The sequence below is a fragment of the Mustela putorius genome, unplaced genomic scaffold, assembly GCF_011764305.1.
Source record: "Mustela putorius furo isolate JIRA1106 unplaced genomic scaffold, ASM1176430v1.1 tig00000127_pilon_pilon_pilon, whole genome shotgun sequence".
In the NCBI taxonomy this organism is placed as follows: domain Eukaryota; kingdom Metazoa; phylum Chordata; class Mammalia; order Carnivora; family Mustelidae; genus Mustela; species Mustela putorius.
Window position 1 is genome coordinate 13,997,335 of NW_025421288.1, and position 12,742 is coordinate 14,010,076.

At 58.5% G+C, this 12,742-nt stretch overlaps 1 protein-coding gene across 8 annotated transcripts in view; it reads left to right on the top strand.

The window, feature by feature from the left end:
- CTTN (cortactin) overlaps positions 1-12,742 on the top strand; it is a 30,255-nt gene that overhangs the window by 5,287 nt on the left and 12,226 nt on the right. For 5 of the 8 annotated variants that reach the window (XM_045066336.1, XM_045066331.1, XM_045066339.1 and 2 more), the window contains 9 exons: positions 517-603; positions 710-783; positions 2,556-2,685; positions 6,441-6,551; positions 7,519-7,573; positions 8,313-8,423; positions 9,951-10,061; positions 10,560-10,670; positions 11,532-11,642. In XM_045066336.1, the coding sequence (XP_044922271.1) occupies positions 517-603; positions 710-783; positions 2,556-2,685; positions 6,441-6,551; positions 7,519-7,573; positions 8,313-8,423; positions 9,951-10,061; positions 10,560-10,670; positions 11,532-11,642 (901 nt within the window). The remainder of the gene's footprint in view (positions 1-516; positions 604-709; positions 784-2,555; positions 2,686-6,440; positions 6,552-7,518; positions 7,574-8,312; positions 8,424-9,950; positions 10,062-10,559; positions 10,671-11,531; positions 11,643-12,742) is intronic. The other 3 variants (XM_045066344.1, XM_045066346.1, XM_045066350.1) reach the window with 3 other exon arrangements.

Genomic DNA, 12,742 nt, shown 5'->3' on the forward strand with positions numbered 1-12,742 from the left:
CGCCGTGAAGCTGTCATCCTCTGTGCCAGGTGGAACCATCGCTGGGGCGGAAGGGCCACCTCCCGTCCTCGGGCTGCCTGGGGCAGGAAAGGTTGGCAGTTGGTGTCCTGGCTGCGTCCCCAGGTGGATGGTGAGGGACCCTCGTAAATCACGTGGAACATTTATTCACTTGCCAGAGTCCGAGCTAAGGAAGCACTTGCATGTCCTCTGAGCACTAGAAAGCAAAACGGGTAGTCTGTTTCCTTTTGTTTTTTTGCGGGAGGGACGGGGTCTTCACGAAGTAAGTGCACGCGTGATGTTTTTATTTTCCCGAAGATGTTCTCACTTGAACTGAGGCGGCACATTCTGACAGCGTTCCCGATGCCCTCTGAGAACAGGGCTAGAAACGCAGCGTTCTCTTTCATTCCTTTCTCGTGTCGGGGTCCGTGCGGGGCTGGCGACCCCCGACCTGGGTTGCAGTTGGGGTGCGGGGGGCCGCCCGCTCAGCCCCCATGACTCTGCGCACTGCTCTTCCAGATGTGGAAGGCTTCGGCAGGCCATGCCGTGTCCATCACCCAGGACGACGTGGGCTCTGATGACTGGGAGACCGACCCCGACTTTGTGGTACGAGCCTCCGTCCTGTCGCTGCTGTGCTGCTCCCGAAAGCGGCTTCCCTCCGCGGGTCCCCAGGGTCGCAGGGAGTCCGCTGATCGTGTCTTCTTCTTTTCAGAACGACGTGAGCGAGAAAGAGCAGAGATGGGGGGCCAAAACCGTGAAGGGGTCTGGGCACCAGGAGCACATCAAGTAAGAGCTGTTGGTGTGAAAACGGTCCCCTGAAAAGCGACAGCAGGTGGGCCGGGGGCCTGGCCTCTGTCCCTCACGTGGTCCCTCCCTTGGTTCACTGCGGGAGATGAGGGTGGGACACGGCGATGTACTTCGCGTGCGTGTGTGCATGTGTGCGTGCGTGTGCGCGTGTGTGCACATGTTTGTGTGCGTGTGCGCGCGCGTGTGTGTGCGTGTGCGCGTGTGTGTGTGCGTGTGTGCGAGCTCACAGACGCAGCGACCTCACACTCCTGCTGCGGACGAGTCCTTCATTTGCAATTCTGGCGTCCACTCTCCTTGCGGGACATGGTCCCCTGCGTCCCCTCTGCCAGTGGCCCGTCTCGGACATGCACAGTGTCCTTGAAAGCCTTAGACCTGAAACACCGCCCGCCCTTGCCGTGACTGTTACAGTCTTACTATTTTATCATGGGCTTTTGGGTCCTGGATTCTAAGCACCGTGTTCTCGCGTAAAGCCCAAAATAGAGGAACTGAGTGATCGCCGTTGTCGGAGAACGTGGCCTTGGTCCCAACTCGGCCCTGTCTTGACCTGTCCCCTCTCTCGGTGGTGTTTCCTCATCAGGGAGTGTAGCTAAAACCGACTTTAAGTTGTGCTCAGGCTTTCGAGTAGGCCGGACTGGCTTCAGAACGCCCCTCTCGCTCCCTGCGTGAAGGACTGTCCCTGACCGAGTGACCCCTGGGACCGTTTGCACATTGGTCCTGCTCGGCCCCGCTGTCTCTCAGGAAGATGAGGCCCTTCTTGGCCGAGAGAGTCGGTAAATCATCCATAGAAGAGGCTTGGCCTGTGATGTGGGCGGTTTAGACACGAGTGTCCGTTCCTCCCTGACTTGCTGGGCCCGCCCCCTCCGCAGAAGTCCCAGGAGGATGTCGAGGGAGGGCCCCGGGCCTGCGGGGAGAGGGGCCAGCGCCGTCGTGCTTCAGGCCGCCTCCCCGGCGGGTTAGGTCACCCGTTCCTCTCCTCCTGTCCGTTCCCGTGGCTCGGAGATGTGTCAGCCATCGCCGGCGTTCTCTGGTGGAGCAGCCTCCGGGACGCTTCGGGGGCCTGGGGTCCTTCCGGGGGTGAGGAGCAGTGTTCTTCCTCCTGCTCCTGCGGGGGATGGGGGGTGGGCTTGTGCCGCTTTGTGGTCTGATGGGGACAGCTGCAGGTACTCCCTGACCTGCCAGGCTTTGACCACAGCTTGTGATCTGTTTCACGATCCCCAGTATTTTCCGGTAAAAAAAGTGACTTTGGATGATAAATCTGAACGTCTTTCATTTCACTTTTGAATATTTCCAAAGCTAGAGTATTTCAAGTAAAGGGACACTGTCGAAATGTCTTGCCTCACTGTCTTGGACCGGTGTCCTCAGTGTGCCTGGGGTCAGGGATGCTGACTTTGTTTCTCCTTCTGCCTTGGGTGGCGCTCACACAACTGCTTCTCCTGGTGCTGTTACCTGATGAAGCAGAACCTTTTCTCTGTTTGAGAGAAGGTCCACGTCTCGGGGTAGCTACTCGGGGGGGTTGGGATGCCTTGTGGGTGCGCACTTTGGTTTCTTTTCCCCCTTAAGCTTAAGCTGCCGGAGCAGGTGGCCGGCTGGCAGAGGAGTCAGGAAAGTGTGATGTAGTCGGGGACTTGGGGGCCAGAGTCACGAGATCACAGGTGTACGATGTGACGTCTCTCGTCCTTGTGTGTCCTCCTCGAAGGCGAGGGTGCGCTTCTGTTCCGTGGTTTGCTCTCATTTTCTCTCTTCCCTCCAAGCATACACAAGCTGAGAGAGAACGTTTTTCAAGAACACCAGACCCTCAAGGAGAAGGAGCTTGAAACGGGACCGAAAGCCTCTCACGGCTACGGCGGGAAGTTCGGCGTGGAGCAGGACAGGATGGACAAGGTGAGGTGCGGCCGCTGCGTCTGTTCTCGGCTCGCACGTGGTCGGCCGAGAAGGGGCTCCGACTTCCTTGGGTTAAACGTTTGCAGTCGGTGTCTCGGAGCTGGGATTTGCCAGAAGTCATTCTCTGTTGGCTAACCTGACTCCCGCTCTTCAGAAGCTGCTGGAGGGTCTCATGATTGCTGGGGTGTGGGGACACGTAGAGCGGCCTGCCCTGGGACCCAGACAGAGCCCAGAAGCCTCTTGACCGCCGGCGTTGGCGTGACTTCTACACGCCCACGCCCTTCAGCTTGCTGCCTAACCCGGACCAACCTGCCGACCGGGACCAAATCTGGGGGCGCCCCGGTTTCACGCCGCAGGCGAACGATGAGCCCCGTAGGTGTGCTGACGTCCCGCTTGCGTGATGAACCGCACACGGGAGTCTGGCACTCTGTGAAACACGGAGCCCCTGCCCACGAGGCCAGGCGAGATCGCTCCCTCTGAGAACAGTGGCCGAGCTTCCCCTGAGCTGTCACCGGTTGAGTTCAGGAACCTGAGGACATGCTGTCAGCCTTGTTGACTGAACGGATCAGTGTTTGTCAGCAGTTTGCATTTTCCGTGTCCCGAGAGGGAGCAGGGAGCTCTGGGCGGCTGGTGGCGCAGGAGAGGACGGAGCAGGGGCTGGTGTGTCGCAGGCTTCTCCCCGAGACGGTTCTTCATGTTCTCCAGACGTCCCTGTAGACGCGAGTTTCCTGGGCTCCGCAACGTGAGATTGCTCTGACTTGCGAGTGTCTGCCCGCATCCTGTGTAGAGGGGAGGCCGTGGGCAGGGGCGTGTCCTGGTTCTGGTCTGTAATTCCAGACCTGCCTCCCGCCCGCCGCCGCGCGCACGGATCGGATTCAGTGTCTGAGCGGACATGAAACGCCGCCGCTGGGTCACAGTGTACCACGCTGCACCGTGTTACCACAGAGTGGGTGGGCGGGGGGCGCCTATGGGCACCCCAAACCAGGTCCGAGCTGCACCTAAGCTGGAGTTGGACCAAGTGTGAGCCGCAGGGAAGACACGGACGTTTCCTGGTGTGATACTCGTTCCTGGAGATGTCTGGACAGGGAAAGTGAGCAGCAGTAGGATTTATGGATTTTTTTTTTTTATTTTTTAAATTTTAATTTTTTTTTTAAAGATTTTATTTATTTATCTGACAGACCGAGATCACAGATAGGCAGAGAGGCAGGCAGAGAGAGAGAGGAGGAAGCAGGCTCCCCGCCGAGCAGAGAGCCCGATGCGGGGCTCGATCCCAGGACCCTGGGATCATGACCTGAGCCGAAGGCAGAGGCTTAACCCACTGAGCCCCCCAGGCGCCCCTGGATTTTTTTTTTTTTCAAGATTTTATTTATGTATTTGACAAAGAGACTGCGAGAAAGGGAACACAAGCAGGGGGAGCGGGGGAGGGAGAAGCAGGGAGCCTGATGGGCTTGATCCCAGGACTCTGGGCAGATGCGTAACGCCTGAGCCCCCCAGGTGCCTCTAATCTTCAGATTCTAAAGAAAAGCCTGATAGCTTTTTGCAGTGCAAACACACAGAACCACCATGTGCTTAGGCCAGTGAAAGAATCAAGTCGGTAGAAGCCTTTCTCACCCCGAACGAAGCCTGTGCGCATGGGGTGCGGGCAGTCGGAGAGAAATGAACGATTAGTTTGGGCTCTGGGTCTGGGTTGGAAAAATGACTCTGGGGAAAGCAAGGTGTCAAGGAAGCTGGATGGCGGGAAGAACCTGGCGTTCACTTCCGGCTTCCGTGCTGCTGAGGGACTGCGCCTCCTGCCCGCTCGGCACCTTGGCCTCAGGCCTTTCTAGTTGCGAAGCTTCCCTAAGGAGTGTTCCCCTCCCCACTCCGGCCAGCCCGCAGCACCCTTCCCTGTACCTTCTCCCTGTTGTCCTCCGTTCCCCGGAGGCTCTTCGGGGCTGGTGCCTGTCCTCACCTCGTGCCTGGCTGGCGGCCACCGTGAAGGTCCAGGGATATCTTCTGAGTGCCTGGGTTGTATGTCCCTGGCCGATGTGCTAACCATCCTTAGGTGGCTCAGGGAAGCCCCTTCGTGCCAGTGCAGTGTGTGGGGCCCCTTAAAGAGGAGCCGGCGGGGGATGTTGATGGGGCTCGGGTTCCTCCGCCCGTGCCTCACTGCGCACTTCGACGAGGCTCGCTTGCGGCTCCGGGGGCACAGTTGGACCTGTTGTCAGAAAGAACGGAGATTCCCCAGCCCAGTCACTCTTACTTGCAACTTGTTCTCTCCAGAAGTTGGAAAAAGTCCTAAGTCCTAAGGTCTCTGTAAACAGTTGAGGACGATGCAGTAGAGACTCTTGGGAGTAAGACCCACCTCGGACAGGCACGGATTGGCCAGAGGCATGTGGCCTGGACCGGTGGGGCAGCCGCCAGCCCCGTCTGCTCGGCTCTCCTGCCCTTCGCTCGGGGTCGAGCTGGCCATGGCCACACCCCGGGACCTGGAGTGTGCGTCCAGGCGGCGCCCTGCCCAGTGCTGAGCTCTAGTCATGAACAGGACGTTGTCAGCCAGGTTGATCTATGTGGATAGAGAGGTTGAGGAAAGTTGCCAGGCTGTCACCCCGGCCACGTTGTTAAGAAAGTCTTAAAACCTCTTTCACTTCTTTCTGGTGCGATTCATGCTGGGGGACCCCTTCGGAAGGCTGCCCCTCCGGGCTGCTCTGTCAGCGCTTTCTGGCCTCTTTCTGGCCAGGGGCCCTGGAGGCTGCGGCGTGTCCCGGAGCTTGTCTGTCAGTACCGATGTTGAGCAGACGGGGTGCGGGCGGTGGTCGAACAGACGGGGTGCGGGCGGTGGTCGCGCAGCCCTGGCGCTTCCAGGAGGACGCTGCTCCTTCCCCTGGGATATGGCGAGAACGGACTCCTGAGTTGCCCATGGAGGGTCCGCGGTGGGGCTGACACCTGAACCAGGGCATCCTGTGAAGCCCCTCAGACGAGCGGCGGGTGATTGTGGTGTGGTTCCCAGGTGGTGTGACGGTCGGAGCTAGAAGGAGGGCTCAGATGTGCTGTCCCTGTGCTGTGTCCGGGGGGGCCCCGCTGTCCATGGTCCTGTCCATTCTGGGGGCGGTGCTGGCGGTGCTCGGGGCTCAGTAGTAAACGTGTTCAGCTTTGCAGGCTGTGGGGTCTCAGGCAGTTTTCAGAACTTGGTGGCTGAGTCTCAGAAGTGGTCTCAGGATATAAGTGAGCAGATGTGGCCGTGTTCCAGAAGCTTTGTTTACAGAGAGCTGGGTGGTCGGTGTGGCCCAGAAGCCCAACTGACAGGGTCTATAGCAAACGGCACAGCAGGCCGAGGGTGGCTGAGTCCACCTCCTTTCCCGAGGGCCATGAAGGGACGCAGTGGCAGCTGCTCCTTGCCTGGACGGGGCGCTCGCTCGGTACTAGTGGCTGGACGTGTGTCCTAACAGAAGCATGCTATCTGCAGCCCTGACCCTTAGGGTATTTTTGGTTCCTGGTCTCATGTCACGCTTTAGCGGAGCAAGTGACTGTCGCCACCAGTCTCCGTGGGCAGGCCGGAGGTCGCAGGCTGGGTTTGGGGCAGAATTGACAGCAGGGTCCTTGCCTTGTCCGCACTGCGTCCCAAGGTCCCACCTGGCAGGGTCTCAGGCAGCTCTGCCCTCCCCCCCACCCCCGCCGGTGTTCGTGCTGTGTGTGTTTTGGGGAGGAGCCCAGTCCGGGCTGTGGGGGACTGGTAGAGCCGGCAGCTCACCACCCCCCTCCGCACCCTGTTGCAGTCGGCCGTCGGCCACGAGTACCAGTCGAAACTCTCCAAGCACTGCTCCCAGGTGGACTCCGTCCGCGGCTTTGGAGGCAAGTTTGGTGTCCAGGTGGACAGAGTTGACCAGGTGAGTGGGGGGCGTGGGAGCCAGCACGCAGCGATCGGGCCACTCTCTCCAGACCGTGGCATCCGCTGGGCCTGTCACTGTAGCACGAGGTGGCTCCGACTCCGTACTGCCAGGTGGGCGTCCTGAGAGCAGGATTCCTGGAAGAACCCCCAGCGCCCCCCCATCCCCCCCGGGGCTCGGAGATGGTTGGCTCGCTGGGCTGAGCACGGGAGGACAGGAACGCGTTAGGGGTCGTTGTTGCTCTTGTGGGGACAGTCCTCTGTGTTGCTATTTTGTCATCAGATGGACCAGGAACAGCCTCACGTTTCCCTGAGAAGGTGTCCCTGGGACCCTGTCTAGCCACCCACACTGCACGGACGTCCCTGGGACACGGGAGAGCCCCGCCCCCAACCCCCTCGCCCATACCCAGAACTAAGGCTGGCGTCCAGCTGTCGTCCAGGGCCTCGGCCCATCCCCGATTCTCTGACTGAGCCCCTGGAGCACCTGTGCTCTCTGTCGTAGCGTCGGAGAGCCTGGGCTGTGGGCTCGCACCTCAGTCTGCATTCAGGCTTTGCTCCGTGAGCCGTGGGTCTGTGTTAACCGTAAAATGGGGTGATGGTACCTGCCTGTCCCGGGGCTGTGGGTGCAGACCCCTCCGCCCCCATTCTCACGCCTGATGTCTGTGTTGCTCTTGGAAGAGTTCCCGTGGAAAGCAAGGCCACGGGCAGTAGTGGGAGTCGTCCCAGGCTGGCATCGGGCAGAAATCCACAAGCGGTACTTGCCCACACGACCCGGTGCACGTTTCGTGGCCCGACACATGTCAGACACCAGAGCTTTGGGCTTTGGTTAGATCTGCACCTGGGTTAAGTAATCAGAGGCCAAAAAATAACATGGTTCATGTTTTTAAAAATGTCGTATGTATTGTGGGTTCAGATGAATTGATTTGGAGGCATTTAAAAATGTGTGTCTCTTTCTTTGGTACCTGCAGTCCGCTGTCGGCTTCGAATACCAGGGCAAGACCGAGAAACACGCCTCGCAGAGAGGTAAGCCGCGCTGTGGACGGCCGGGCAGGAGGGAGCGGGGGAGGGCACTGTCACTGGAGGAGGTTTCTTGGGGAGGGCCGTGCTCCCTGAGTGTCCAGTGTCATCATGGTGCCTCCCAGGCTGCGACAGAGGCTGCCTTCTGCCTTCTGAGTGGCATTGTCCCGGGAGAGTCTGTCTTGGGCGTGGCTGGTGACGAGCTCACTGCCCCCAACAGTGGGAACCGGAGCCCTCTGATCACTGATGCTTTACTCCCTGTGTGGTCCTCACATGGCGCCTATGACCTTCGAGTCATGCCGCCTCCTAAAGCCTCTTTCTGAAAGCAGAAGCACGTCACTTTCTCCCAAGTGCTTGATACGGTCTTCGCGCATGTGCGGGCTTATACCTGTGTCTTGCATGTCACCGGGCGGCCCCGGGAGCGGGCGCACTGTCCGTTTGGCCTGGCCCGGGCCTCCACAGCCCCTTCCAGAAGGTGTGAGCCGTGCGGCTCTCGTGCTCCGGCGGCTTGTTTCCCAGGTGGGACTGCAGCTTCCGTGTGCCATTGGCGGGTGCCGGGGCAGCACTGGAGATGGAGTCGGGGTTACTCGTGGGTGATCCTGGGTGGGGCGTGTTTTAAGCTGTGCGCTTGATCTCTTGCCGAGTCCTGACTCCGACACGTGTTTGTCTTGCTTGGTCGAAGAGCCAAAGTGACAGTTGAGGCTGTTACTGGGCTTCTCAACTGACCGCTGCCATGTCTCCACAGACTACTCGAGCGGCTTCGGTGGCAAGTACGGCGTGCAGGCCGACCGCGTGGACAAGAGCGCCGTGGGCTTCGACTACCAGGGCAAGACGGAGAAGCACGAGTCGCAGAAAGGTCGGGCCAGCGCGGGGCCTGCCTCCCTCCCCCCACCCCGTCCCTCGCGCGCGGTGTCCGTCCACCCCGGGGAACTTCCTCCCCTGTGCCGGCAGCTCGTGCGACCCTTGCTCGCCTTGTTTGCTGCGCGCGTGGGGACGCTCTTGTCCGGCACAGGTCAGTGTAGGGGTTTGTCTGTGTCGACCGTTCTATCTCCGTTGCGCGGAGAAGCTACAAGCATGCAGCCATGCCTCCTTGGAACGTGGAATTGAGCTCATTTGCGATTTTTGAAGCCAAAAATCGACGACAGTGAATGTTCTTGTCCATTTGTCTCATCCGTAGTGATCATTTAACAGTAAGTTTTGAGAAATGGAACTGCCAGGTCAGAGGCCGTTGACTTCAAAGTTCTGCAGGCAACTGCAGATTGGCCTCGTCTGCCAGCTGGTTTTCCCCTCCGTTTTTGGGGATCCTGCCTGGCAAGGGGTCTCCCTGTGAGGCATTTACGGTGCAGCCCCTCCCGCAGAGGCCCTGGGTGCTCGCTTCCACTTGGTTTTGTCTGGCTGGCATACTTAAATTCTTTTAAGGTTGGTTTTTGTTTTGTTTTTTTAAAACTTAAATTGAGTCAGTTGACACACGGTGTTTTGCCGGTTTCGGGGGCAGAGCTCAGGGATTTATCGATAGCCTGTCACGCCAGTGCTCATTCCATCTCCTGCCCACCCCAGTGCCCCTCAGCAGTCGCCCCAGCCCCGCACCGGCCTCCCCCCAGCAGCCCTTGGTTTGTCTCCGAGTTAAGAGTCTGTGATGACTCGTCTCCCTCCGTGATCTTGTCTTATTTGTCCTCTCTTCCCTGTGCTGCTTTGTTTCGTTCCTTGAATTCCACAGGAGTGAGATCACATGATTGTCTTTCTCTGATCTAACGTCGCTGAGCACGATACCCTCTAGTTCCTCGCACGTCGTTGCAGAGGGCAAGATCGCATTCCTTTTGATGGCTGCGTAGTATTCCATTGTGTATATGGACCACGTTCAGCAGTCGATGGGCCTCTGGGCTCTTTCCACAGTTCAGCGGTTGTGGACATTGCTGCTGTGAACGTTGGGCTGCCCGTGCCCCTTCTTCTCACTACATCTTATCTTTGCACTAAGTACCCAGTAGTGCGATTGCTGGGTCATAGGGCAGCTCTATTTTTAACTTCTCGAGGAGCCTCCGTACCGTTTCCAGAGTGACCGCCAGCTCGCATTCCCGCCAGCAGCACAAGAGGGTTCCCCCTTCTCCGCTTCCTCGCCGACATCTGACATGCTCATTTCGTGATCTCCTTCGGAACGGAGGAGAGACTCGACCGTTGTTAGGATCTGTTGTCTGCTACTGTTCACCTTTCTCTTACCTACACAAGTAATGCCGTCCTGCGTCTCCCGTGTTAGGGACCTTACAGTGCGCCTGAAAGACTTTTGACTTGTCCTTGTGTTGTTTTAAATTGGGTGGGAGGAGTATTTGCTCAGGTCGGCTCGCTGATTGTGTTGCTGGTTTGTAAACAGTACCTTCCTCGTGTGCAGATTACTCCAAGGGCTTTGGCGGCAAGTATGGCATCGACAGGGACAAGGTGGACAAGAGCGCCGTGGGCTTCGAGTACCAGGGCAAGACGGAGAAGCACGAGTCGCAGAAAGGTGCGTCCCGGTTTCTCTTCTCTCGCCGGCAGCTGGTGGCCTGATGAGGGTGGCCAGAACAGAGGGGGACAGCGTCACGGGGAGGGAACCCCTGAAGTTAGATGCCTCTTTGTAACTGAGTACTGCATCTGGAAATAGCAGGTCCCAGCACAGCTGTTAAATGAGGAAACCGTATCCTGACACGTCTTCAGCCCTGGCACCCCAGCCGCTGCCTGTGATAACGGCTGCGTGTCGCATGTCTGGGTTGTAAACGGGGGGGCGTGGCGGCTCGCTGGGGCTGCTTTGGGCCACGTGTCTTGGAGCTTCGTGTGCGGGGTCCTCTGTCCTCACGGTGCCGAGAGTACAGGTCAGGCTGCTTTCCAGATGCTCTCGAGGAGGCCCTCTTCCTGCAGGAGGAGCGAGCACGCGTGTAGCAGGTTGTGTGTGTCTGCCTGTACCAGGAACTTGCTGCCCGTGCTCCCTGCTGACACCAGACCGTGGTCTTTTCTGTGTGTGTAGACTATGTGAAAGGGTTTGGAGGAAAATTCGGTGTACAGACAGACAGACAAGACAAATGTGCTCTTGGCTGGGATCACCAGGAGAAATTGCAGCTGCACGAATCCCAAAAAGGTAACATTTGTTACGCTGGCTCCTATTTGAGAACATTCCAGAAGTTCGTTTGTTTCCGTCCACAGGTCCTCCCGTGTGCCGTGTTCTTGCTGCATTTCTGTTGTGTGTCCTTTTCTCTCCACCGTTTGGGGTTGGCCTCTGCCTGCCCCATTTTTGAAAAACTCCCCAGCTAGTGTAGTGATGAGCCCTCCTCCCCCGGGAGCGCCTATGATAAGGGGGCGCCGTGCCAGCCTGTGCTCCTGGAGCATCCTGGGAACGCTGTTTCCTGCCGGCGTGTGCGTTCCTGCTGACCAGGTGTGCCGCGGGTGCCCCCTGCGCCCAGCAGCCTGTTCACGTCAGGACGAGCACCGTCCCTGGGACCCAGGCTGCAGGCTGGGGTGCGGCCCTGCCACGTGTGCCCCGGCCTGGCACCCGCCCTTGCAGCCAGCATGCGGGAGTGGGGGGCTGACCTGCAGGGCCCTGTGGTACTTGTGCACAGTGTGTCTCTGCCTTACACGCACAGAGATACACTCTCGGGTCCGTAGCGCAGGTAGGACCCCAGAAGGAGACCTCAGAGCGTGGAGTGCTTTTCCAGAATTCTTTCATTTGCAGCTCCTAACCTCTCTTCGGACCCGGGCTGAGGTGCCACGAGTTTCAGTGTGTCCTATAGCCTCGGCACCGACTCGGGCCTGTGTATGAGCCTGGGAGCTGACTCTGGCTCCGGGCTCCGCGGAGCTCTGCCTTTAGTACCTGTGCTGCCGAGGCGAGCACAAGCTCTGCGTTCTCTAGACGACGTGTGTGACGCGTGCACTTGCTGACTCGATCCTAACCAGACTGTGTTTCCTCTCTCGGTTTTCCCCACTGTTGCTTGTGGATTTTCAGATTATAAGGCTGGTTTCGGAGGCAGATTTGGTGTTCAGTCCGAGAGGCAGGACTCCTGTGCTGTGGGGTTTGATTACAAGGAGAGACTGGCCAAGCACGAGTCCCAGCAAGGCATAGTTGCTCACCAGCCCCCCCGCCCCCCGCCCCCAGTGCAGCTGCCTCTAGCACGGACTTCAGGGGCTCAGCCTTCCGAGTTAGTCGCTGGCGGGCACGTGGCCCTTTTAGCCCGGTTTGGGCCGCGGCGATTCCGACTTGCAGCCCTTTCTGTCCCTGCCCTTTAGAACTTGCATCTGGTAAGAGGAGTCATTCTTAGGGTAACGTCCTCCTAATCCTGTAACATGACGATGGGTGGGGTGGGCCGTCTTTGGTCTCCCAGGAGCCCCTGCCGCTGACCGTGGCCTCTGGGAGTCACCCAAGGAGCTGCTCGGTTTCGCCTGGCCCCGAGCCTTCGTGTTCTGTGTGGTCTCTGTGTTTCCCTTGTGGTGGTGTCCTTGGCTGGGGTGGGGATGTTGTCTTTTTCTTTTTGTTTTTTGGTGACACCATCTACGTGTAACTTCCTCGCACAGAGTCACTGGTATGTCCTCAAAACGGGAAAGAAATGAAATTTCTAGATGTAGGTATTAGGATTCTGGCCAGCGCGTTTTCTTCTTTAGTGACCGTTCAGTCTTTTTTTTTTTTTTAAAGATTTTATTTATTTATTTGATAGATCACAAGTAGGCAGGGTGGGGGTGGGAAGCAGGCTCCTGGCTGAGCAGAGAGCCCGACGGGCTCGATCCCAGGACCCTGAGATTATGACCTGAACCGAAGGCAGAGGCTTAACCCTCTGAGCCACCCAGGAAGCCCGTGACCGTTCAGTCTTTAACTAAGTTGTTAGAACAGGGAGTGTGGCTGGGAGAGGAGTGATGGTCTGAGATCTGGGGGCAGAGCTCAGGTGTCTGGTGCCAGGGTCCCGGCGGGGTGGGAGCACGCACTTGGGTCCCTCCTGGAGACAGCGTGGGGACAGCCTCAGGTCTCCATGGCAGTACTGCGTGATGCCATGACTGCCCCATAGACCTGTGTCGCCAAGATATGAATCTTTGGCCCATAGAATTCTCCCATGGAGTTATTTTTGCTTTTGGAAAAGCGAGAGAAGCCCACAGTTGAGCTTCCTCGTAGCGCGTACAGAGCAGGACACAGGAAGGGCCGCGGCCGGTCAGCCGTTGCTGGGCGGA